A 25,204-nucleotide genomic window follows, 5' to 3' on the forward strand; every position below is an offset into this window, starting at 1 on the left:
TAGAGAGCAGTGAATGGGGCATGTCAGCAGGTCTGACTCAGCAGCTCAGCCATTCATCGCCCAGCCCCATGGTGCCCTGGTCTGGTGACCGCCCGCCTGGGCGAGCTGAGCTTGTGCTTTTAGTGAGGGGGTGGCATTGTGTGCCCCTGAGCCTGTGCACACCACACAAGGGTACTTACAGCTTCCTCTTTATCCCAGTGCTGCTAGGGCTGGATTGGAGCTGGCCAAACAGAAACTGAATCAGCTGTCAGGAGAGATCAAAATCCGGTGCTTATCAGCAGAGTGATTCAGCACTCCCTGCTCTCCCAGCCGTTCCCAGCTCACACATTCCTCCCTCTCAACACCACCCCGAAGCTGGGAGCAGCCATGAACTGTGGGAGCCAAATTCCATGAGGCATCAGGGCCTGAAACAGCACTGAGCTTTCCAAGAACTTCAATGACCTACAGCCAGGTGCCTGCGTTGTGTGAAGGCTGCTAGCTGCGTGTGCCCAGCGCCTTCCCTCTCCAGTTCTGTCCATGACAAACTCCAGCTAGCCCCATTAGGCTTGGCAATCTGCCTGTGGACTTCACATGCAAGCACTCCCAGGTCTGCAGTTAGGCTGGGCCTCTGTAAAAGTCTCTAGAGACCTTTATAAGAGGCTCTCTGAAGTCTGACTAAGGCTTTGCAAGTGAAACAGGCAAGAGACTCACCACTGGATGGGAGTCTTAGCTCTTTCAGTTGAGTTTTTCAGCCCTGAGAAATTCAGTGGTGATATAACAGGACACTAAGAGGAAGCAGAATGGCTCTGGAGAGGCATCACTTAGCAACATATTCCCAGGTCAGCTTGAGCCTAATGCTCTGCTTTGACCTCCAAACAAAGAGAGCATTATTATTATCTGTCACAGCTGCCTCTTACTCATTGCTCAACATAAAACAGAGCTGCACAAATGCCTCTACAATGAGTAGTGTGGCTGGTGCAGCCCCAGAGCTGGAGGAAGGTTTGACAGCCTCATGTGTTTCTACCCAGTCCTGTGACTCCATGATGCCACATGAGGGTCAGAACGTGGCTCTCAGGGGGCCTGGGCAATGTGATGTGCTCAGACATGTCAGCATCATCTGGGAACCACTGGAGAGGCTTTTCTAGTGCTGCTGCACTGGGTTTTAAGGAGGATGGCTCTGCAGTGCTCCTTCAGTCTAAGATTCCTCAGCTGCACTCTCCACTGGAGGTTAGGTACCAGTTGCTGAAGGTCCCAGCTGGGGGAGTGGCTAAGCCAATTCTACTGCCTTGCAGCTTCAGTGCTGGTGGGAGGAGAATGAGCCTCCTCTCTTACACCAAGGGAAGAGAAATGATTTGGGAAGCCCAAAGGCATTGGTACAACCAGGAGCCACCACAGGGCAATGGGGGAGAGCTCTGCTCTCTTGCTCAGGACTTGGACAGAGAAGTGGTTTCTGCCATCACAGCAAGGACTGAGAGGGAAAGGAAAATTCCCTTCTGCACTGCCAAGTCCACCATGAAGCCATGTCCTTCAACATATCTACATGGCTTTTAAACCCCTCCAGGCATCGTGCCTCTAACACTTCCCTGGGCAGCCTGTTCCAGGGCTTGACAGCACCATCCTAATATCCAACCACTTTCCATAGGGCATGCAAGAGCATCACAGTTTGAAAGGGAGGGACAATAAATACATTGTGATAAAGCATGGGGAAGATCATGGCAGAAGGAAAGCAGTCAGAGGAGCACACACACACCAAGAAGCACAAGTGAGCTGGGAGTTGACATGAGCACTCTACCTTGTTGATCACTTTCTGTTGCTGTGAGTGGTTCTGCCGGAGAGAAACAACTTCCCTCCAGAGCACTTCGTTTTGCCTGCAAGGGAAACAGAAACATCCCATGAGTAGAAAAAACATTCCCTGGGCAGAGAAAGATCCCAACAGCCCATGCTGCTGCCAGGAGGCACAGCAGACCCAAGCAGGCAAAGTCTTTCCCACCCTGGGGCTCTTGCAGTGCTTGGCTCTTCTCAAGTGTCCCAAATGGGGTCACAATTGGTTTTCTTGGATTTTTTTTTTTCCCTTGACCTCAGAACAAGTACAGACCAAAGGATGGAGGAAAAACAGATTGTGAGAAGCCAGCGTTTGTAGGGGAGGGTGACAAGAATCACAGAACTGTCAGAGTTGGAAGGGACCTCAACCCTAGTTGATCTAGTTCCAACCCCCCTGCCATGGGCAGGGACACCTTCCTCTAGGTCAGGTTGCCCTGGACATGAGTTTTTAGTTTTCATGAAATATTTGGGCCAAACTCAGAATTCCAGCTATTTGTGACTTTGAATGAATTTGGGTCACCAAGACTGTTCCTCCTGTAGGAGCCAAGAAAGCCCAGCCTCTCCAAACTGTCCCCCCCAGCACCCACAAAGACCAAGAGATCCATCCTCTGGAGAGAGCTGCCATGTATTCTGCCTGCTGAAACCTCATACACGTGGTGGTAGGCATGTTTGGGAGTGACTGGAGCAGCTGAAGGGGTGCTGCTGCCTCTGAGAGCCTTGAATTAGAAAGGCTGCAATGCTTTTGTCAGCGAGAGTTACTGATTTCATCCAGCACAGACCCATGTCCAGCCTGCAAGTGCAGAGAGCATCTTTATTTTCTGCCTGCAAATGCAGCACACAAGGGAGTTCAGAGGCTTCTCTGGGCTGCCAGCCCCAGGAAGTGAGATGGAGAGATGCAGTTTATTTACTGCCTCCAAAGCTGGATGCCAGCCAAGTCCATGCTGCAAATGTTTTTGCCAGTCAGTGTATCTCAAGAGTTCAGAGAGCTGCTGAAAGTGACAGGCCAGCAGAACCTCTCACACAGGCTTGTGAATCCTTTTGCTTTTTTTAGTCTTTCTAGCACTGCTTGATGCTAGAGCTGGGGAGATAGGTTCCAGGGCTCAAAAGAGCACACAGCACAGCCCCAGCACAGCAGCTTGTACTGCAAGAATCTCTGCAGTAAGCTTTCTGTCCTGGTACTGACTGCATCTTCAGCAAAGCAGCTTTCCTTAGTCTGACAGCTTGGCCTGCAGTTATGTCACAGAATTGTCAGGGTTGGAAGGGACCTTAAGGATTATCCAGTTCCAACCCCCCTGCCATGGGCAGAGACACCTTCCACTAGACCATGCTGCCCAGAGCCACATCCAGCCTGGCCTTAAAAACCCCCAGGGATGGAAAGCCCCATCCTGGTCTAGTGGAAAATATCCTGCTGGCTCTTCACCAGCCAACTTCTTAACATGTTTTCAGCCTGTCTTACTTCATAAGAATTGAATTCTTTTCATCACTTGAATGCCATTTTGCCTTTTGCCAGATGGAGGCAGGGAGCAAGCAAATCAAGAGGGAGAATAAGCTAAAAGCAAGGCCAAATCATCAAGACTGGAATTCCTTCAAAATTAAATGAAGCACAAGCCCAGGAAGTCTTTCATTGTAGCTGCAGCTGGGTTTTATTGTGTGATTTCATTCACGTGCTAAGTGTGGGAGTGATTAAAAATGGAGGTAGGATATAAATGTGCATCCATTGCAGGTGAGGTGCTGGGCTGGAATGAAGTTTCCCAGGACATGGTGTCCTCAAGGCCCAGGATGATACCAGTTTCATCTAGTGATCTATGAATTTCAGCTCTCCTTGTGACGGAAGGGTTTGGGGTCTTTGTGGTTATTCAAGTACTTTTCAAACAAAGTTCTCTATAAGGATTAAAAATCTGGAGGCAAATAAAAATCTCTCCACTTACATCTCCACTGATTAATCAAACTGTAGCCATTTACTGACTCCCTAGTGGCCATGACTGAGAAAATCCCAGTCTCAGACAGCTGCAGGTCAGGCAGCCACATGTAAGGAGCATCACAATTGCTTGTTTTGCTCTTATACAACCATTTTGGCCCTCTCAGAAGACAGTCTTCAGAGAGATGGGTCCCTGGGCTCAAACAGTACAGCAGTTCTTGTGTTCTTACGTATTCCAGGCCAGTCATAAATTTTGGTAGTAGATAGAGAGACCTGGGAGGGAGATGTGTAAGGCTCCTTCTTTCTAGCATTCCCCAGGATCAACAGCTCTAGAGAAGCAAAGGCTTGTGAGAGGCAGACATAGGACCCAACTCACTGCTTCATGTCCTGCACTTGGCACTCCATGTTCTCCTGTTGACTTCTGAGTATCTGTACCTCATACAGCAACCTGCTGAGGTCCTCCTGGCGCATCTTGGTCTCCTCACTCTTCACTACTGACACCTGAGGAAGAAAAATCAGAAGTAGATTCTACCAACACAAGAAGGGTCATGAACAGAGTCACTGCAAGACTTCCATCACTCAGGCTCTGCTGCAACAGCAGGACAGACAATGTGCACCAGGCTCTGAATTATCCTTGGTGTATGACTGCAAGAGCCAAAGGGATAAAAGAGAGCAAAGAGCTCCCTCTCACCTTCCTCTTGATGTGCTCCAGGAGGTGCTCATGGCCCTGCAGGAAGCAGAGGTGCTGGAACTCAGTGTCATCCCTCTCAGGCTTGACCAGACCCCCTTGCTCAATGTTCACCACCTTCCGGAATCCATCTGTGTGGAGAAGACGTGGATGAAGGGCTGACAGACCCAGGCTCTGCTCCTTGCCTCCATCTCATCACTTCTGAGGACTTTTCTGCTCACTCACTCTGCTCTTAGTGCTACTCCAGTGCTCAAGGCATGGCCATGGCCGTTCCCTACCTGCTTTTGGGCCATATCTACAAGAAATCCAGCACAAGGGAGGGCCCTGTGCATCCCACTGGACACCTCTGCCACTGGCCCATGCTGTGAAAGCCTCATCAGTAATCCCTTGGGCATGTCAGGAACTGAAACATCTGCCCTTATGAAATCTCTGCTTTGATTTGCAAGCCACAGGGATACAGGGAAGGTTATTCAAAGGCACAGACCAGCATCAGGTGTCACTTTTAAGGAACAGGGTCATGGGAACTTTTGGCAATCTGCTTTGGGTACTTCTCTAACACCCTAGAAAAGTTACTAAACCAGATCTACAGAGCAGCCTAAAAATGACAACAGGGCTGCTGAATGGCAAAGTTAAAACTACACTAAGGAACTTGGTGAATGTCATTGAAAACCTTGCCAAGAGTATCAGAAAAAGGGACCATATTTCTATACAGTCATGGTCTAGATGTGGCCCAAAACCTCTCTTAAGGGGTGAAAACATCCAATCAGCACAGCAAGGTTTGCAGGGAGAAGTACTATCTGTCATTAGGGAAAATGGCTAAGCTCTGGGCATGATGCCCTCAAAAGAGAAGCTCAAGACCTGGTAGCTGAAGTTTCTTAGGCCACATCTTCTGATTTAATTTAATAGAAAAACTTCATGCTGAACCGTGAGGTCCGTACAAGGAGCCTGCTCCCCTGGCGTCTCAGAGCCAGGTCCCCTTTGGCCAAAGGGACAGTGCCACAGTAATGTGTGCAGGGGAGAGCTCAGCTGCTCTATGCACAGCTCTCTTCCCTGTCTCCTGCTCTCTGTGTGTGCGTTTGTTTGTGTGTGTGTGTGTGTTTGTGTGTGTGTCCTCCTCCCTCCATCCTGCCTCTTCCTCAGGCCTGCAGGACGCTTACACATGTTGAGCTGCCGGACGAAGCTGGCCATGTTGTTGTGCTTGAAATACTTGGGCAGCACCTCCTTGGCGAAGCGTCCTTGGTCGAACACGTGGAAGCTGGTGCCATTCTGCCAAGGAGACAAGCACAGAGTCACTCAGGAAGTCACCCAGCAAAGGGCTCCAGAGGGCAGGATCGTGGCAGAGGAACCTGCCCAAAGCAGCAAGGGCACAGCAGAAGGGTGAAGGCAAAAGCAGAGAGAGGGGAAAAGAGAGAGAGAGAGAGAGGGGAAAAGAGAGAGAGAGAGAGAGGGGAAAAGAGAGAGAGAGAGAGAGGGGAAAAGAGAGAGAGAGAGAGAGGGGAAAAGAGAGAGAGAGAGAGAGGGGAAAAGAGAGAGAGAGAGAGAGGGGAAAAGAGAGAGAGAGAGAGAGGGGAAAAGAGAGAGAGAGAGAGAGGGGAAAAGAGAGAGAGAGAGAGGGGGGAAAAGAGAGAGAGAGAGAGGGGGGAAAAGAGAGGGAGAGAGAGGGGGGAAAAGAGAGAGAGAGAGGGGGGAAAAGAGAGAGAGAGAGAGGGGGGAAAAGAGAGAGAGAGAGAGGGGAAAAGAGAGAGAGAGAGAGGGGGAAAAGAGAGAGAGAGAGGGGAAAAGAGAGAGAGAGAGGGGAAAAGAGAGAGAGAGAGGGGAAAAGAGAGAGAGAGGAAAAAAGAGAGGAAAAAAGAGAGGAAAAAAGAGAGGAAAAAAGAGAGGAAAAAAGAGAGGAAAAAAGAGAGAAAAAAAAGAGAGAAAAAAAAGAGAGAAAAAAAAGAGAGAAAAAGAAGAGAGAAAAAAAAGGAGAGAAAAAAAAGGAGAGAAAAAAGAAAAAAAGAAGAGAGAAAAAAAAGAAGAGAGAAAAAAAGAAGAGAGAAAAAAGAGAGAAAAAAAAGAAGAGAGAAAAAAAAGAAGAGAGAAAAAAAAGAAGAGAGAAAAAAAAGGAGAGAAAAAAAAGGAGAGAAAAAAAAGGAGAGAAAAAAAAGGAGAGAAAAAAAGAGAGAAAAAAAGAGAGAAAAAAAGAGAGAAAAAAAGAGAGAAAAAAAGAGAGAAAAAAAGAGAGAAAAAAAGAAGAGAGAAAAAAAGAGAGAAAAAAAGAAGAGAGAAAAAAAGAAGAGAGAAAAAAAGAAGAGAAAAAAAGAGAGAAAAAAAGAGAGAAAAAAAGAGAGAAAAAAAGAGAGAAAAAAAGAGAGAAAAAAAGAGAGAAAAAAGAGAAAAAAAAGAGAAAAAAAAGAGAGAAAAAAAGAGAGAAAAAAAGAGAGAAAAAAAGAGAGAAAAAAAGAGAGAAAAAAAGAGAGAAAAAAAGAGAGAAAAAAAGAGAGAAAAAAGAGAAAAAAAAGAGAGAAAAAAGAGAGAAAAAAGAGAGAAAAAAAGAGAGAAAAAAAGAGAGAAAAAAGAGAAAAAAAAGAGAGAAAAAAGAGAGAAAAAAAAGAGAGAAAAAAAAGAGAAAAAAAAAGAGAAAAAAAAAGAGAAAAAAAAAGAGAAAAAAAAAGAGAGAAAAAAAAGAGAGAAAAAAAAGAGAGGAAAAAAAAGAGAGAAAAAAAAAGAGAGAAAAAAAAGAGAGAAAGAGGGTCCCCTGTCCCTCTCAGAGCAGGAAGTGTGAGCTCCTGCAAAGGCAGCCCTGGCTCTGCAGAGGTGAGCACAAGGGTGATGGCAGCCAACAGCCTCTTGTCCAAGAGCAGCCCCCCAGGGAGAATGAGCAACCAGGAGTGCAGAGAACAGGCTGGGCAGACAGGGCAGGGCACAGCAGCTGGCACCAGCAGGGCTGGCAGCTCTATCAGTAGTCATCACCACCCCCAGAAGAGGACCCAGCTATGGTTCCCACAGAGTGAAAACCCACTGCCAGAAGGAATGTGGGAGCCAGGTGGAGCTGGCGTGGAAGTGAACAGCTGTGCAGGTGTCCTGCTGCAGGCAGTGCCTGACCCTCTTGCTAGTACCAGAGGGCAGCAGAGTTGAAAGAGGAGATGGGAAGGCTAAGGAGTATCAGGAAACATGAGAAGGAGACTGGTGGAGCCATACCAAACCCTCCCTGAGGCAAAGGCAGCAGACAGAGGATCCTCTGCCCTCCTGCCACTGGGCAGTAGGAAGAGATCTAAGAGACGAGTGGGAACGGAAGCAGGTCCCTGCTCGGGGTGGCAGAGAAACCACCTCCCAGACTCCTTCACCTTCTCAGTTGCCCTCACAACAGATATGAGGCTCTGGAACCTCAGGGCCAGGCAAACGAGAACGTAGAAGGTGGTCCATCCTGGGGGGTGCCTAGAGTGAGTCATTCAGCTTCATGCATTGTGACAGCCTCCAACAAAGTAAAAAGGAGAGTGACTGCCATAGGCAATTCCCTTCTGAGGGGTACTGAGAGCCCAGTTTGCCAACCAGACCCATCCCACCAGGGGTCTGCTACCTCCATGGGTTAGGGACATCAAGAGAAAGCTCCATGGTCTGGTCTGGCCTTCTGACTATTACCCACTGGTGGCGGAGGACCCTACGAGCAGTGGTGAGCTGCTGGTCTGTGGGGATGTGAATGTTGGAGGCAGCCTTGGCTGCAGTGACCATGAGATGGTGGAGTTCAGAATCATGCAAGCACCACCTCCCCCAAACCTCAAGACCAAGCTCATTCCCATGAGTGAGAAACCAAGCAGGGGAGGCAAGAGACCTGCATGGATGAGCAAGGAACTTCCTGGGAAAGACAACTGGAAGAAGGAAGATCACAATATGTAGATGAAGGGACTGGTCACTTGGGAGCAATATAGGAACACTGTCAGGGTATACAGGGATGCTATGAAGGAAGCTAAGGCCCTCTCAGAATTACATCTGGCAAAGGGTGTAAAGAATAACGGGAAGAGCTAATAACAGGAAAGGCTTCTTCAAGCACATCAGCAGGAAAAGGACCTTCAGGCAAAACGTGGGGCTGCTGCTGGACAAGATATGTGACCTGGTGACAGAGGAAGCAGAGAAGGGGGAGTTGCTGAATGTCATCTTTGATTCAGTCTTTACTGCTACGAATAGCCCTCAGTCCCTGCAAGCAGGAGTGAGAGTCTGGGGGAAGAAAGGCTCTCCATCAGCCAAGGAGGGCTGGGTTAGAGATCACCTAGACAAGCTGGACACCCACAAACCCATGGGCACTGATGGCATGCACCCACCAGTGCTGAAGGAGCTGGCCAAGGTTATGGCTAAGCCACTCTCCATCATTTTTGAAGGGGCATGGAGAACAAGGCAGGTGTCTGAGGACTGTCACTCCACTCTTCAAAAAGGGCCAGCAGAACCAGGGAAACTACAGGCTGCCCAGCCAGCCTCTCCTCCAGTCCTGGAAAGGTGGTGGAGCAGCTCATTCTGGAGGTCATCTCTAGGCATGTGGTGGAAAGGAAGATTATCAGGAACAGGCAGCATGGATTCATGCAGGGGAATTCATGCTTGACCAATCTGTGGCCTTCTGCGGTGGTGTGAGCAGCTGGTTAGATGAGGGGAGAGCAGTGGGTGTTGTCTATCTTGAGGCAGACAAAGGCCTTGGACACTGTCTCCATTTTGACACTGTCTCCATAACATCCTCAGAGGTGAGCTCAGCTGTGGGTCAGCTGAGTGGACAGTGGGGGGGGGTTGAGAACTGGTTGAATGGCAGAGCACAGAGGGCTGTGATCAACAGTGCAGGGTCTGGCTGGAAGCCTGTGGCTGGGGCTCTTTAGCCTGAAGAAGAGCAGACTGAGAGAGGATCTTATCAATGCTGATCAATAGCTAAAGGGTGGAGGTGATGAGGATGGGGCTGAGCACTTTTCAGTGGTAGCCAATGATAGGACAATGGGCAAAGGATACAAAGTGGAACACAGGAGGTTTCACTTGCACTTAAGGAGAGGCTTCTTTATTTTGAGGGTGATGAAGGCTGCCCAGAGGGGTGATGAAGTCTCCCTCCCTGGAGACTTTCAAAACCTGCCTGAATGCATTCCCCTGTGACCTGATCCAGGTGAACCTGGGTAGCAGGGGAGAGGTGGACTTGGTGATCCCTGGAGGTGCCTTCCAACCCCAACCCTTCTGTGATGCTATGAAAGGTTAAGCAAGGTGAGCATCCTCCACCATGAGAGGTGCCCCGGGGGAGGTGATGCCCTTAGGTCCTGCAGTGACAGATGTTGTGCCCTGTTGTCACTCTGCAGCTGAGAAGAGCCTGCAGTGATGGATGTGCTCCTTTGAGCTCTGGGGCAGTCAGTCCTCTGTGACAGCAGCTTTGAGCTTTTTCTAAGCTTTGCCACCACTTACTTCAGAGCCTTGGGTGTGAGACAGAAGCTGCAGATTCTTACACATAAATAGCCAGTAGCTTATGATTGGTCACCCTTGTGTGGACCTCACAGAAAGACTCTGGTATCTGGAGATAATCCTTGAAAGTGGGAATTGCTGTTACAAGCTCTTGGTGTGCTTGTGTCAGTCTGACCCTGCCCCACCTGCTCCAGAGCTCAGCAGTCCTGAAGGGAGTGCTAAATAGAGACATAGCCCAACAAACACAGCAAGACAAGAATGCAAACCAGCCCTGGAGACACCACAGCCTCCACACACCTTCCTTTGGCTGCTTTGGAAAGAGCACAGCCACAAGGGCAACTGCAAAACGTTAGCAGTCAGGCTTCACAGCCCCAGCGAGCAGCACGTGTGCTGACCTGAGGAAACATCGTCCTGAGGCTGTGCTGCCAGGACCTGTGCCTGCAAAACAAGCCCAGAGACATTGTGCAGCCTCCTCCTCTAGAGCCTTTCAGGACCTGTCTGGATGCATTCTCTGTCTGACCTGCCCTGGCTGATCCTGATTTGCCAAGGGGCTTGGACTCGATGGAATATTGGAACAGGTTGCCCAGGGAGGTGCCTGAGGTTCCTTTCCTGGAGATATTCAAGGTGAGGCTTGGCAAGGATCTGGGCAACCTGGAGATGAAATTCAAGGTGAAGCCTGACAGGGCTCTGGGCAGCCTGATCTAGCTGAGGATGCCCCTGCCAACTGCAGAGAGGGTTGGACTGGATGACCTCCGGAGGTCCCTTCCAACCCAAACCATTCTGTGATTCTATGATCTCCAGAGGTCCCTTCCAACCCAAACCATTCTGTGATTCTATGATCTCCAGAGGTCCCTTCCAACCCAAACCATTCTGTGATTCTATGATCTCCAGAGGTCCCTTCCAACCCAAACCATTCTGTGATTCTATGATCTCCAGAGGTCCCTTCCAACCCAAACCATTCTGTGATTCTATGATCTCCAGAGGTCCCTTCCAACCCAAACCATTCTGTGATTCTATGATCTCCAGAGGTCCCTTCCAACCCCTAACATGCTGTAATTCTGAGGCAAACTGCCTGGGGGATCATTGGCAGAGACAGAAACACTGCAGGCTGTGTGCTTCCCCTGCTTGCCCTTCCACCAGCTGATAGCTAAGCTGGCCCAGAGAGCACTTGGGAGACACAAGACACTGCAGCTGTCAGCAATGCACAGCACCTTTGTAGGGGCCAGAAAAAGGAGCAGTTCCTGTAACCAACATCTTCTAAATCTCTGACCTCAACAGATCAGTGTCTCCAGGATAGAGTGACAGGGTGACCACCTTAAACCCCACCTCTGCTCTGGGAATTTGGAAGGATGAAGAACCACAATTTCAGACATGGAGTTTGGGGCACATGTAAACTTGCTGGGAATGGTTACCTTGCAGGGGCTCATGGTGGCTCTGCTCCAGAGAAATCACAACAGGCACCAGGACAGGTTAGGGGCTGCCCTGCTGGAAAGCAGCTCCACAGAGTGCTCCACCTTGGAGTGCTGGTGGACAGCAAGTTCTCCATGGAACAACAATGTGCTCTTGTGGCCAGGAGAGCCAATGGGATCCTGGGATGCATCAAGCAAGGTGTGTCCAGCAGATCTAGGGAAGTTCTTCTGCCTTTCTACTCTGCCCTGGTGAGACCACACCTGGAATACTATGTCCAGTTTTGGGCTCCCCAGTTCAAGAGAGACAGAGACCTGCTGGAGAGAATCCAAGACAGAGCCAGGAGGATGCTTAGGGGACTTGAGCATCTCCCCTATGAAGAGAGCCTGAGAGCCCTGGGGCTGTTTAGTCTGGAGAAGAGAAGGCTGAGAAGGATCTGATCAATGTCTATCAATATCTGAGGGGTGGGGGTCAGGAGGAGGGGGCCAGGCTCTTTTGGGTGGTTCCCAGTGATAAGCCAAGGAACAATGGGTTCAAACTTGAACACAGAAGATTTCAGCTCAACAGGAGGAGAAACTTCTTTGCAGTGAGGGTGACAGAGCCCTGGAACAGGCTGCCCAGGGGGGTTGTGGAGTCTCCTTCTCTGGAGACTTTCCAAACCCAGCTGGATGCATTCCTCTGCAGACCACCCTGAGTGATGCTGCTCTGGCAGGGGGGTTGGACCTGCTGATCTCTGGAGGTCCCTTCCAACCTCTGATACACTGTGAGACTGTGAAAGAGCTGCAAAGCTCCTGGACCTGAAGTGGGCTACAAGAAAGCTGGGAAGAGACTTTTTTACATGGACTTGTAGTGATAGGATGAGGGGGAACAAACTAAAGCTTGAGGAGAACAGATTTAGACTGGAGATCAGGAAGAAATTCTTTAAGAGTGGGGAGACACTGGAACAGGTTGCCCAGGGAGGTCATGGTTGTCCACTCTCTGCAAATGTTCCAGGCCAGGTTGGATGAGGCCTTGAGCAACCTGGGCTGGTGGGAGATGTCCCTGCCCATGGCAGGGGAGTTGGAACTGGGTGGTTTTTAAGATCCCTTCCAACCCAAACCATTCTAAGAATCCATAAAACTATGGGAGAGCTCCCTGGGGAACCACCCAACTGTGCAGCCTAAGCTCTTTGTAGCTTTATGGTGGGACAGGCAAGCTGGGAGGCACTCCTCTGCCCAAAGCAAAGTCCCTCTGTAGCTTGTCAGTCTTGGCAGATGCTTGTCTCAGCTGTCTTTGACAGACCCCCTGTGCCCTTCTCAAGGAATTTCCTAGGAGTTCTTCCTAACTGCATCTTCCATTTCAAAATTTCATTTAAGTACATCTTATCCAGCCTGCCACAGGCACAGACAGCAGATGTGTCCTTTCCCCCTTTAGTGTATATAGAAACCACTACCAGGTTTCCTATCCCTCTCTTCTCCTTCATGCTAAGAAACAGTTCAATAGGTCCTGCCAGGGCAACACTGATGGCTAGCAAAGGAGGAACATGGGAAACATGGGAACATGCTACATGGGAAACTTAGACATCTAAAAGCCTTACCAAAACCTCCCAAGAAGGTAGCTGTAGCCTAGGTTGGGCTGCAGGAAAGCAGAGCATGGTGGTGGCCATGGTGGGCAGTCAAAAAGTAACAATCTGGCAGGTGGAAGAGAGAGGGAACCATTCATACACGTTACAAAAGCCTTCCTGGTTTGGAAACCCTTGTTCAAAACACACAAGAGCCAACCTTGGTGGTTCTCAGGTATGGCCAGGTGAGACTGACCTCAGAAAGCAACCACTGTCTTGGACAGCTCAAAACCCATCTCAAGCTTTCAACGCTAACTCTATTGGACACAACCACGTGACAGAAAGGCAGCTTTAGACTTTTCCCCCTCCCCTTTAAATCTGTTTTTCTTACAGATTCTTGATTTTGCTGAAGACAAATCACATCATCTGCAGCAAATCTTAGGCCAAGAGCACAACATGGTCTCAAAATGCTGTATGAGGAGGACAAATAATTCCAATTCTCTGACTGTCCTTCACCTAGAATCACAGAATGGTTTGGGTTGGAAGAGAGATTTAAAGCTCGTATAGCTCCAAACCCCTGGCAGTGAGCAGGGACATCCCCAACTAGAGCAGGTTGCTTAGAGCCCCAACCAACCTGGCCTGCAATGGTTCCAGGGATGGAGCATCTCTCAAGTCTCTGAGCAACCTGGGCCAGGCTCTCCCCCACCCTCAGTGCCAAATGTTTCTTCCTTCTCTCCAGTCTGAATCTCCCTCTCAAACCATCACCTCTTGTCCTGTCACAGGCTCTGATAAAAAGTCTGCCCCCAACTTTCTTACTGGCTCATTCAAGCACTGAAAGACCACAAGAAGGTCTCCCTGGAGCCTTCTGTCAAGCTGAACAACCCCAACTCTCTCAGTCTGAGCTTATTAAGCCCCTAGTGACAAATAGGAAGCCAAAGCAAAGATCTGTCCCCCTGAAGCTGTACAGACAGCACACACACCCCCCAGCATCACCATCACACCCCCTCACTGAGACAGCACGTAAAGTTCTTCCAAACTGTGAGTGATTGAGGGTGCCAGGGAACTGCAGATGGAAGCAAGATGAACCCCTCCCCCCCTCCTCAAGAGGATGGAGATTTAGAAGAGTCAATATTAGACACCTCTGAAGAGGCTTCAAGTGAATTGTGCCAACACAGCCATTAAAGCACTCCCAGAGCAGCTGTCCCTTTGAAAAGCCACCCTGTTGCAGATAGTAATTGTAATAATTGTAATCATGAGGTCTTGGGTGACAGGTCGGACTTGATGATCCTCAGGTCTTTTCCAACCTTATTGATTCTGTGATAAATACTATCAAGCCTATCCAGAAGGCCCCTGACCAGCTCCCAGTCATAGAATCATAGAATTGTCAGGGTTAGAAGGGACCTCAAGGCTCAGCCAGTTCCAACCCTCCTGCCATGGCCAGGGACACCTCACACTACAGCAGGTTGCTCACAGCCACATCCAGCCTGGCCTTAAAAACCTCCAGGCATGAGGCTTCCACCACCTCCCTGGGCAACCTGTTCCAGTGTCTCACCACCCTCATGATGAACAAATTCTTCCTGACATCCAATCTGAATCTACCCACTCCTAGTTTTGCTCCATTCTCCCCAGTCCTATCACTCCCTGACACCCTAAAAAGTCCCTCCCCAGATTTGTTGTAGTCCTCTTCAGATACTGGAAGGCCACAAGAAGGTCTCCTCAGAGCCTTCTCCTCTCCAGACTGAACAGCCCCAACTTTGAGTCTCACAGGAGAGGTGCTCCAGCCCTCTGATCATCCTTGTGGCCCTCCTTCTTTGGAGTCCCCTCACTAGTGCTCCCAGCTAGCTGCCCAGCACTTGGAAAGCAGAGGGCAGTTGCTGTGGGATGCACTCCTTGGCCTCTCCCCCAGGTCCTCCCTGGCATGGCAGGCACTCAGTGCCACCCAATGTATGCTGTACTTACAGAACTCCAGCAGATGAGATGGTTGGTTTCAGGATCTTCCACCAGTGTCCAGAGTTTGGTCAGGAAGGCTGGCACATTGCTGGAGTATCCATCCATCACCAGAGAGCTGGGTGAATCCTGCATGGTTGGTCAGTGTCCCAGCTGCACTACCCCCATGGCTCTCTGGTGCCTGCCTCCCCGCCCGCGTCCCGCAGGGGAACCAACCACCCAATTTTATCCCAGGCCAGCGGAAAGTCTGCTCCCAGGGAGTCACATCAGCAGTGCTGCTCTCACTCTTCAAAACTCAGCACAATGGGATGGCATCACCAGCCCCAGAGAACAATGCACAGAATGAAAGTGCACTGCAGCCAATCTCGCCGGGCTGTGAATAAATCCCGCAGCGTCATGCAAAGGCAGCACGTGCTGCGCACCTTCTGCTGGGAGGGCAGCAAGGCAGAGCAGGGAACCCCCCTGCCCACGGCCTGGGGCATGCCCAGGCACAGCAATCCCAGCTCTGGGGAGGTCCCTGAGTTCTTATTTTGGAGTTTTGTCTTGTCCTAAACGTTGCCCGGCACAGATGAACAAGGCCTGGCCAGACCTCAGGGCTGCACATAGAATCAGTCAGGGTTGGAAGGATCATCCAGTTCCAACCCCCCTGCCATGGGCAGGGACACCTCACACTACATCAGGCTGGCCAGAGCCTCATCCAGCCTGGCCTTAAACACCTCCAGGGATGGGGCCTCAACCACCTCCCTGGACAACCCATTCCAGGCTCTCACCACTCTCATGGGGAAGAACTTCTTCCTCACATCCAGTCTGAATCTCCCCACTTCCAGCTTTATTCCATTCCCCCTAGTCCTATCACTACCTGATATCCTAAAAAGTCCCTCCCCAGCTTTCTTGGAGGGCCCCTTCAGATCCTGGAAGGCCACAATAAGGTCACATCTGTGGCAAGGTATCGAAAAGTCAAATTTGTAAGCTGGCTTGGCTACAGTCCTGGTGTTATTTGTCCAGAGAAAGGATCTGGGTGTTGAGTGAGGAGACAGGATGGTAAGAACAGCTACACATAGGATCCAGATCACAATGTGCTTTATTATTATTACTACAATAAGTGCTCTCAGTAGCTCTAAAAAGCTGCTCACAGTGTAGCTTTATGCCAGGATCATTTCCACTTGGAATCTTCAAATAATGCTCACCAACCCCTTTGGTGTCCCCACACCAACACACACAGAGCCTAATTCAGATGCAAGAGAACTTGCCTGTGATGCACAAGCTGCCCACACTCTTCATTCTCCTAGGCCATCCTAACCATGTAATAAAAGGAAAGGATTTTGCAAAAGGGATTCCAATTACAACCAGGGAATTGGAGAGCAAAGCACAGACAGCATGGAGAAGGCAATGTGCAGGCCATGTACCTTTAATTGCTATCCTGCTTGTCTTTTCTAACAGCTCCTTTCATATCCAAGCTGTAAGTTACCTGACAACTGGGTAAATAGTTGAGGTCTCCATCACTGAAATGCCAGAAGAGGAATTATCAAGGTCAGACAGATACAACCTTGCATGGATCTAACCTAGATGGATCCAGCTGATGGATTTTCTACAGTTCATGGCTGTAGCTCCCTGAATCTGCACAACCACATACCCCACTGGGCAGAAAACAGCTGCACTGAAGCTGCCACTCCTTTAACTGTCTATTGAAGTGGTTGCTGGGCACCTGCCACAAGGAGTTTGACTTGGAGATCTTTTTTAAGTGTAAAAAAAAAAAAAAAAAATCACAATTAAAATTTTCTGAGGTCCTCAGTAAAAACCTGCAGAGGGCAAACTGAGGATTACTGTTAGATAAAGCAACAGAGAAGGAAAAAAGACCTGCTCCACATACTCCTATGAAGGAGGGAATGGGTTAAAAAAAAAAAAAAAGGGCAATTCTATTTCTCTGCAGAAGCCTTTATCACATTGGAGTGTAAATGCTTGGTCTGCAGAACAGGTGGGCACCACACACACAGCCAGTGCTGGTGAGACAGCAAGTCTGCAGGGAGTGCAGAGGGCATTTGGCAGCATCCTCCTTGCAGCCCTAGCTCTCATCTCCCTGTCCTCCTGCAGATGCCTATGATTTCCCCAGGAGGTCAGCAGGAGCTGGGCACTGAACTGTTACTGGTTTCCAGGGGTGCTGTTCCTTGGTGACCTTCAGAGTGTATTGTTGGAGCCTGGGGCAGTGCGTGAGGAACGCTTCCACCACCTCCTGGCTGACCACACAGTAGCAGTGGATCTCCAACAGATTCCTGCACTGCCTGGCCAGATCTACTAGTGAGGAATTTAAGCTCTCTGAGGAGGTGGTTTGCAGAGTCAGCTTCTTTAAAGTGCTGCTGTAGTTGCAGGAGACAAAGCCGATCTGGTTTACCATGTAATTGTGGGTATTGAGCTGCAGCGTGCTCACAGGGATGGTTGGCTTCAGGATCTGGGGTATCTTGCAGGCAGGCACCGTATGATCAAACTCCAGGTCTACACAGAGCTGAGGATGCTTTTGACTCACAGCAGCCCAGAGCTCTTCTGAGATGATGGAGGTGTATTTGTCCAGGCGCTCACAGAAGACATCCAGGTGGGTGAAGGCTGCTCTGCCAGGCTCCAGCAGCTCCTGGAACACCTCATCGGACAAACTGGCGTAGTAAACCCCCAAGGCCGAGAGCCTGGGGCACGCTCTCAGAACCTTCCTGACGGCGTCTGGTGGCACGTTGCACACCAGGGTGTGGTTGTTGATGAACAAACTCCGCAGCTGCGGGTTGGTGGTAGCTAAGAGTTCCACCAGCTCACCACTGAGAGTGAAGGGCATCCTCCGGAGATCGAGGCGCCGCAGGGCTCCTCGGGCTCGCGCGGCGCACAGATGGCGCACGCTCCGCAGGATGTCCTGGCCAGAGTAGAAGTAGGGGTTCTGCCCCTGGCACACCAGGCACAGCTCCTCCACTCTGTGCTTCTGCTCGGCCAAGGCGTCCAAGAGGCGCATCACGCTCCTCCGGTTGACCTCCTTGGACTGGTCAAAGGCAATCCTCAGGCGTCTGATTTGGCTGAGGAAGTGGAGGAGGCTCTGCAGCACGGCTTCGTCGTCCTCTGAGTCGCAGCTGCAAGGGGGAAACAAACTCTTAGTCAGTGTGGATGCTGAGCACAGAGCAGATCCTCTCCATCCTCTCCATCACTTGTGCTCCTGCAAATATCAACAGGCTCCCCAGCTGGCTCTTCTCACTTGATGCCTGGAGAATCACTGCAGGGCCAGTCACTGAAGGCTGAGAGACCTCAGGCTGAGGCTGAGAGTGTGGCAATATATGTTCAGCCTGGAGAAGAGAAGGTTGAGAGGGGATCTGATTCCTTAGGGATGGGTGTCAGGAAGATGGGGACAGTTTCTTTCCACTGGTGTCATGTGATAGGAGGAGTGGTAACAGACACAAACTGGAGCCCAGGAAGCTCCACCTCACCATGAGGAAAAGCAGCTTTGCTGTGAGGGTGCTGGAGCCCTGGAGCAGGCTGCCCACAAAGGTTGTGGAGTCTCCTTCTCTGGATACTTTCAAACCCCACCCAGACACATTGCTGTGTGGCCTGCCCTAGGTGAAACTGCTTTGGCAGGGAAGCTGGACTAGATGATGTCCAGAGGTCCCTTCCAACCCCTCCCATTCTGTGATTCTGAGTCATGAGGTGTGACCAGTCCCCAGAAACACCCATCAGAGGAGTGTCATGATGAGGCTGACTAGATAGCACCTCCTGTCATTTGCAAAGAGTGGAGAGGTGTTACGTGTTTGACCTGCTGAAAACAAGGATCTCATGATGCCTGCAGAGATGATCAGACATCAGAAGCCCTCTCCTCTTACCTGATCTCTGTGAAATGCCAGACAGAACTAGAAGAAACAGCTGCAGCCCACCGCCTGCACACACAGAAGACTGTATATCTGTCCCGCAGGGAAAGATAGTGGAAAATCTGGATGAGGATTTCTTCTGGGATGCAGTTCCACAGCTCTGGAGCAGGCATTTTGCCCAGTCAATCAGGTTTAAACAGGGCGACAAGCTTCCAAACCAGCTGCTCATTTCTCAGAGGTCCTGTTCAGAACAACAAACACACACAACAAGAACACACAATCACACTGGGGATTATTGAAGAAGTCAGACAAATGCAACTGGACCACAGAGGAGCTCAGTCATTTTTCAAACTTGAACTGGGACACAAAGCTGAGGAAAATCTGCTGGCCACCTGTTTGCCACAGTTTGGTATTTTCAATCAGTCCTAAGAAGCTGGGTGATACTTTTCACGGAATGCTAGAGGTTGGAAGGGACCTCTAGAGATCATGGAATCCAACCCCCCCCTGCCAAAAGCAGGATCACCCAGGGCATTCCATACAGAAATGCATCCAGGTGGGTTTTGAAAGTCTCCAGAGAAGGAGACTTCACAACCTCCTGGGCAGCCTGCTCCAATGCTCTGTCACCCTTGATGTAAAGAAGTTCTTCTCATGTTGAAGTGAAAACCTTCTATGTTCAAGTTTGTATCCAAGTTTTCAGGAGTTAAAAATCAAAGATTTGGTGGGGAGGTTTTCCTACTCTGAGTAGTAACAATGCAAGGGAATTTTCTAGTCCTGCTGCAGAGGTGTTCAAAAACCTGAGACAGATTTCTCAAACTGGAGGGAGGAAAAAACCTCTTTGGAAGCAGAAGCTCTGCACAGAAAACAGCCCCACAGCCCCATTTTTGACTGAGAGTGGAACGCAAGGCCTGCAGTAGAAACCTTTAGCTTTATGACAGTGGTCCTTGCCTGTGATGAGGTGGGGAACAACAGGTTTATTCCTGTGACTCCAGTTCTCAGAAAAATGCATTTTATACAGGTCTGACTTTGAAATGGGGAAGCACCATTTGATTACCCTCTCATGGGCACTGCAATGAGAAAGAATCAATGCCTGGGAAGGAGGCTGAGATTCATCACATCAGACCTGTCTTTTTCATTCATCACTCCAGAGAATCACAGAATGTTAGAGCTTGGAAGGGACCTCCAGAGATCAAGTCCAACCCCCCCCTGCCAAAAGCAGGATCACCAAAGGGTAATCCACAGAGGAATGCATCCAGGCAGGTTTTGAAAGTCTCCAGAGAAGAAGACTTCACAACCTCTCCGGGCAGCCTGCTCCAGGGCTCTAGCACCTTCACTGTAAAAGAAGTTTCTCCTCATGTTGAGGTGAAACCTTTTATGTTGTTCAGCCTGAAGGCTGAGAGGAGACCTTCACACTCTTTACAACTCCCTGAAAGGAGGTTAGAGTTAGGTGGGGGTTGGTCTCCTCTCCCAGGTCACAAGTGATAGGACAAAATGAAACGACCTCCAGTTGTGCCAGGGGAAGTTTAGATTGGAGATTAGGAAAACTTTCTTTGCTGCAAGCATGGTCAGGCATTGGAACAGGCTGCCCAGAGAGGTGGTGGAGTCACCATCCCTGGAGGTGTTCAAGAAATATGTAGTTGTGGTGCTGAGGGCCATGGTTTAGTGGTGACTTGGCAGTGCTGGGTTAAGTTGGACTGGATGGTCTCTGAGAGCTTTTCCAACCCTAACGACTCTAGGATTCCAAGATGTGCTTCATCCACCTTCTCGACTCCTGCACAAACAAAACTGCCAACATGACACCACTGTTTTCAACCCTCTCACAAACCAGCAGAAGGGCAAGGGCCAAGCCTCCCAGTCTCACTCTGAATTTCCTGGCGTGCCCTCTTGCTTGTGAAGCCCTAGACCCTGGAAACACAGCACCATCTCTGCCCCGCAGGCTTCATTTCAATGAAAACCTGTGCTTCTAGATAGCCTGGAAACAGGGAAAGAGTTGAGAAACACCAAGCAAGTCTGGAATAGAGATGCAAAAAGCACAGTGCAGTCAGGAATGCAGCTGCACAGTTTTCTAGAAGACACTGCTGAGAAGCATGACTCATGATTTGAGTGCGAGGTGGCAGTGGCACATTGCTGTCCTATCTTATCTACCATCAGATCAGCAGCAACCCCCTTCCACCCCAGCTACAGCAGCCAAGTGACACAGTCCTGCTTCCTCCCTGGGAACTCACTGCCTTCTGTTGGTTTCTGACAATCCCCCTGACACCTCAAACCTTGCTCTTTCTACTTTTACCTACTTCTCCTGCTGCCAAAGTGTTGAGCTGCTCTTTGCCCTACGTGAACAGGCTACCCAGGGAACTAGTGCAGTCACCATCTCTGGTAGGTGTTTAAAAGATGTTTGGATGAGGAGCTTAGGGACATGGTCTAAGAGTTGTGTTCAAAGAAATCATAGAATTGCTTAGGTTGGAAAAGCCCTCTAAGATCATCAAGTCCAACCATCAACTCACCACCACCATGTTCACTAAACCACGTCCCAAAGTGCCATGGCCACACACGTTTTTTACACCTCCAGGACATGACTGCACCACCTCCCTGGGCAGCCTGTTCCAATCTCCGACCACTCTTGCAGGAAAGAGACTTTTCCTCATCTCCAATCTAAACCTCCCCTGTCACAGTTTCAGGCCATTTCCTCTCATTCTATCACCTGATACTGGGTACAAGAAACTAACCCCCACCCCACTGCAACCTTCTTTCAAAGGAGTTGTAGAGAGCAATGAGGTCTCCCTTCACCCTCCTCTTCTCCAGACTAAACACCCCCGATTCCCTCAGCTGTTCCTCACCAGCCCTGCTCTCCAGACCCTTCACCAGCTTCATTGCCCCTATCTGGACATCCTCCAGCTCCTCAATGTCCTTCTTGGAGTGAAGGGTCCAAAACTGAACCCAGTATTCGAGGTGCAGCCTCACCAGTGCTGAGTACAGGGCACAATCCCTGCCCTGGTCCTGCTGGCCACCCTGTTTCTGATCCAGGCCAGGATACTGGTGGCCTTCTTGGCCACCTGGGCACACTGCTGGCTCATCTTCAGCTAGCTGTCAGCCAGCACCCTGAGGCCCTTTTCTCTAGCCAGCTCTCCAGCCACTCTGCCCCAAGCCTGAAGCACTGCATGGGGTTGTTGTGACCCAGCACTTGGCTCCATTAAATTGGTTATGGTTGGACTTGAGGATCTTTTCCACCAGGTGATTCCATGATTCTATGAAACCTCAAGTGTTCAGCTTCTGTGGGGCAATTTGAGCAGGGTTTTAATTCTTAGAAAGTGAGAAGGCATTTCTAACTGAGGAAAAGCTGAAAAATATGGCCTGGGAGCAGGGTGAAGGGTAAAAAGGCAAAATTCTCACTGTTGCTTTAAGCAACTGCACTGCTTTGAGTCAGGGAGGAGCACAGTTCCTGGTCTGTGAACACTGGGAATTGGCTCAAGTCCACCTTGCCTGCCTGCCCTGGCAAGGACAGCCTGGTTTGGAGCAGCTCTTCTGAGCCATCCAGGACCTCTGCACTTTGGTCATCACGTAAGCACTGCTGGCTGTGCCCAGCCTCCCCAGCTCTCTGCAGGGCAGGCCCCAAGGAAGCCAGGCAGAGGGTGGCTGGGAGTGAGCAGCCCCAGGCCAAACAGGAACTGGTGCTGTGCTCGGCAAGATGCCCAGCACGGCCTGCGAGCCCAGCAGCAGGGGAAGCCCCCAGCCACAACACCCCCTCCACTTCCACCTACCTCTGGGAGCAGAGCCTTCCCCTCTGCCTGCCTGCGGCTCCCAGCACCCCGGAGGGAGGAGCAGAGGAGGAGGAGATGACAGAAATAACAACAGCTGGGAGAGAAGCCAGGGAGAGAGGCCAGCAAGAGAGAGGCCCTCCCTGCCCACAGGGTGGGAGTGGGATGCTGTGCCCTGCTGTAAGGGAACACAGAGATGGACAGCCCTTCCTCCTCCTCCAGCACCCTTCCTCCTCCCAGTTACTAGCATCCTGCTTCCTTGCATTGCCTCTGCCATGCTGCCAAGGCTCAGGAGAGCCTGTCCCACCCCAGCAGACACACCATTGAATCCTGACACCCAAATTGTGTGCAGCAGCCTCTTCCCTCACTGACAGCTTCACTTCCCAAGCAGGAAACAACAGGGTGAAACCCCAAGTGCTTATCAAGCACTTTGATTTCCCCCCACGGGATGCTCCCTGAAAGCACACACTCAGCAAGGCTTAAAGGAAGAGAAGCTGATGTCTCAGCTGCCCTTTTCTATCCTCTCCATACATACTAGACAGATTAGCTTCAAGAAGGAAATGTTAAGAGGACATGGAAGGGTGGTGCTCCACACAGCAACTCACCCTGGGGTTCCCAGCTGGCTCTGGGAACAGGGAAGGTTGGGAAGCATACAACCCCATAAACCCTTAATGCATGAACTGATGAGATGCTGATAACCTATCAGCAAGGAAATGCCCAATTTGCAGAAGTGCTGGCACCACCAGATCTGTTGACTCTGATGGGGACTGTGGGTGCTGTGCACCTCCCAGGACCTGACCCTGTAAGCCAGAATACACAGGAGAGCCAGCTTTGATCAACCCCTTCAGGGATTTGCTTCAATTAATTATGTTGAAAAACCATTTTCTAATGTTTCCCATTTTTGTTTGAAGTTCACCTCCCTGGAGAGCTTACACAAGCCAAAAGCCCAGCAAGAACTTCTTTACTGTAAGGCTCACAGAGCACTGGAGCAGGCTCCCAAGGGAGGTTGTGGAGTCTCCTCCTCTGGAGACTTTCAAGACCCATCTGGATGCGTTCCTGTGTGACCTATGCTAGATTCTATGGCCCTGCTCTGGCAGGGCAGTTGGACTTGATGACCTCCAGAGGTCCCTTCCAACCCCTAACATCCTGTGAAGAGTGACAGCACCTAGTGTGTGGGCATCAAATCTGGCCCCAGCTTCTCACCAGCTAGGGACAAACAAGGGAGCTGCTGTTGTTATCCCTCTGCTTGCAGGGGACACCTATGCAAGGTAAGTGCAGCCTTGCATGGGAGGCTGCTACCTGAGGCAAAGCAATTGAGACCCCAATCCATCTCTTGGCTTTGCTTGCCACAGAACCTCTCAGGAACTCAGAAAGAGCTGCTTTACTCTCTCTCTCTGTTTGTCTGGTCAGTTGGTCAGAGGAGCACAGTGGAGTTAATAGGCTCAGGAAGAGGTGGGAGATCCATCAGGTATCACTGCAGGAAGGATTCTTCCAGAACAGCCAGCAGAACTCAGCATCTATATGGACACCATCACCTCATCTCTCCTGCAGCAGATGTGAGGACCAGCCCAGGTAACCCTACCTGCTTGCAGAGCTCAGCACCACACTGCTCCTTCAGCTAAGCAGAGTCTCAGGGGTCCCTTCTGTCAGCACTGCTGTCACTGATGGCACCAGGCTCCCTTTTCCTTGCTTTTGGGAGTTCTCCTCCTTTGCCCACTGCACTCTTTGACAGCAGCTGCTGGATGTGCCTGGAGAAGGAAACTCCACATCATTAATCTCACTCTCCTCCTGAGCAAATGGACAACCCTGGGTGATGTGACAGATGCTGCAGTTACTGTGTTCCTCAGATTATCACGGGACACCTTTCCAAATGAGCTCCAGGGAAGGGAGGGTGTAATCAATTAGCCTCCTCCACTGCTCAGTTGTCACTAACCCAACCAGTCTTCGTTCACTCTCATTAGCAGTGTCATGGGGGAAAGCTGATGAGTGCCACCAGGGATGCACCAGCCTTGTGGTGCCAGCTACCACAAGCCATGCAGGGAGCTGAGCCAACCCTGCTTTCCTCCATCCCTGATGGACCAGGGGCATACTCCTGGTATCAGCAGGTGGCAGCTCTTGAGCCATCTGAACTGGGTCGTAGCTGACCATCCCATATCTGTATGACCCCACCAACACCAGGGCACCCTAGACAGCCTCACCACATAGATCTCCAGGCATGGCACCCCCTGGAATCAGCACCCCCCCGCATCCTCGCCTACACCAGCACCCCCCCTGCACCCTCACCTACACCAGCGTACTTCCCGCACCTTCACCGACACCAGCGCACTCCCTGCACCCTCACCGACACGAGTGGCCAAGCGGACGGGCGGGGCCCAGCTGCCACCGGAGCCACCAGCCGCGCTGTGGCGAGGACACCTCGGGGGGTGTTGTTTCGGCCAACCCCCTCGGCCCGCACTCACGGCGGCTCCCCGGGGCCCGCCTGCCCCGGCACGGAGCAGTTGGCGCTGCCGCGCAGAGGCGGAAGTGGCAGCAGCGGTGGCGAGGCCGGGCGGCGGCGGCGGCAGGAGGTAAAGCCGCCCGGAGCCGCAGGACGGGGCTCAGGCAGCCGCGGGATGGTGGATAGGGTGGCGGGGCCGGGTTCCGGCGGCCGGACCGGGGTCGGGGGGGACGTGGGGCTGCGTGCGTCGGGTGCCGTGGGCCGTGCCAGGGGCGTCCCGCGGGGGCAGGTAGGGTCGGGCTGGCAGGGAGCTCCGCGGACCCCCGGGGCGTTCACGGGGCGGGTCAGCAGCCTCCGGCGTTTGAGCTCGGAGGGACATCCAGGCACCGGGTCAAACGTGCTGTCACCGCGGGTGGCACAGCGCGGCGGTGCCCGGAGGTGGTGGCTGCCTGGGCTCACCTCCCTCCCAGCTCTTTTCCCCTAAAATA

At 51.0% G+C, this 25,204-nt stretch overlaps 2 protein-coding genes across 2 annotated transcripts in view; both read right to left on the bottom strand.

The window, feature by feature from the left end:
* HSF4 (heat shock transcription factor 4) overlaps positions 1-14,835 on the bottom strand; it is a 33,624-nt gene extending 18,789 nt beyond the window's left edge. The window contains exons 1-6 of the mRNA XM_054389856.1: positions 14,713-14,835; positions 5,564-5,672; positions 4,410-4,537; positions 4,095-4,219; positions 1,772-1,847; positions 180-244 (exon numbers count right to left, since the gene is read on the bottom strand). Of these exons, the coding sequence (XP_054245831.1) occupies positions 180-244; positions 1,772-1,847; positions 4,095-4,219; positions 4,410-4,537; positions 5,564-5,672; positions 14,713-14,835 (626 nt within the window). The remainder of the gene's footprint in view (positions 1-179; positions 245-1,771; positions 1,848-4,094; positions 4,220-4,409; positions 4,538-5,563; positions 5,673-14,712) is intronic.
* Positions 14,836-16,795: 1,960 nt separating this feature from the next.
* On the bottom strand, positions 16,796-18,703 carry FBXL8 (F-box and leucine rich repeat protein 8). The gene is made up of 2 exons (XM_054389655.1): positions 18,546-18,703; positions 16,796-17,804 (listed from the first exon to the last, which is right to left on the bottom strand). The coding sequence occupies exons 1-2, from the start codon at positions 18,701-18,703 to the stop codon at positions 16,796-16,798; spliced, it is 1,167 nt and encodes a 388-aa protein (XP_054245630.1).
* Between the last annotated feature and the right edge of the window lie 6,501 nt (positions 18,704-25,204).

The sequence above is a fragment of the Indicator indicator genome, chromosome 19, assembly GCF_027791375.1.
Source record: "Indicator indicator isolate 239-I01 chromosome 19, UM_Iind_1.1, whole genome shotgun sequence".
Classification (NCBI taxonomy): domain Eukaryota; kingdom Metazoa; phylum Chordata; class Aves; order Piciformes; family Indicatoridae; genus Indicator; species Indicator indicator.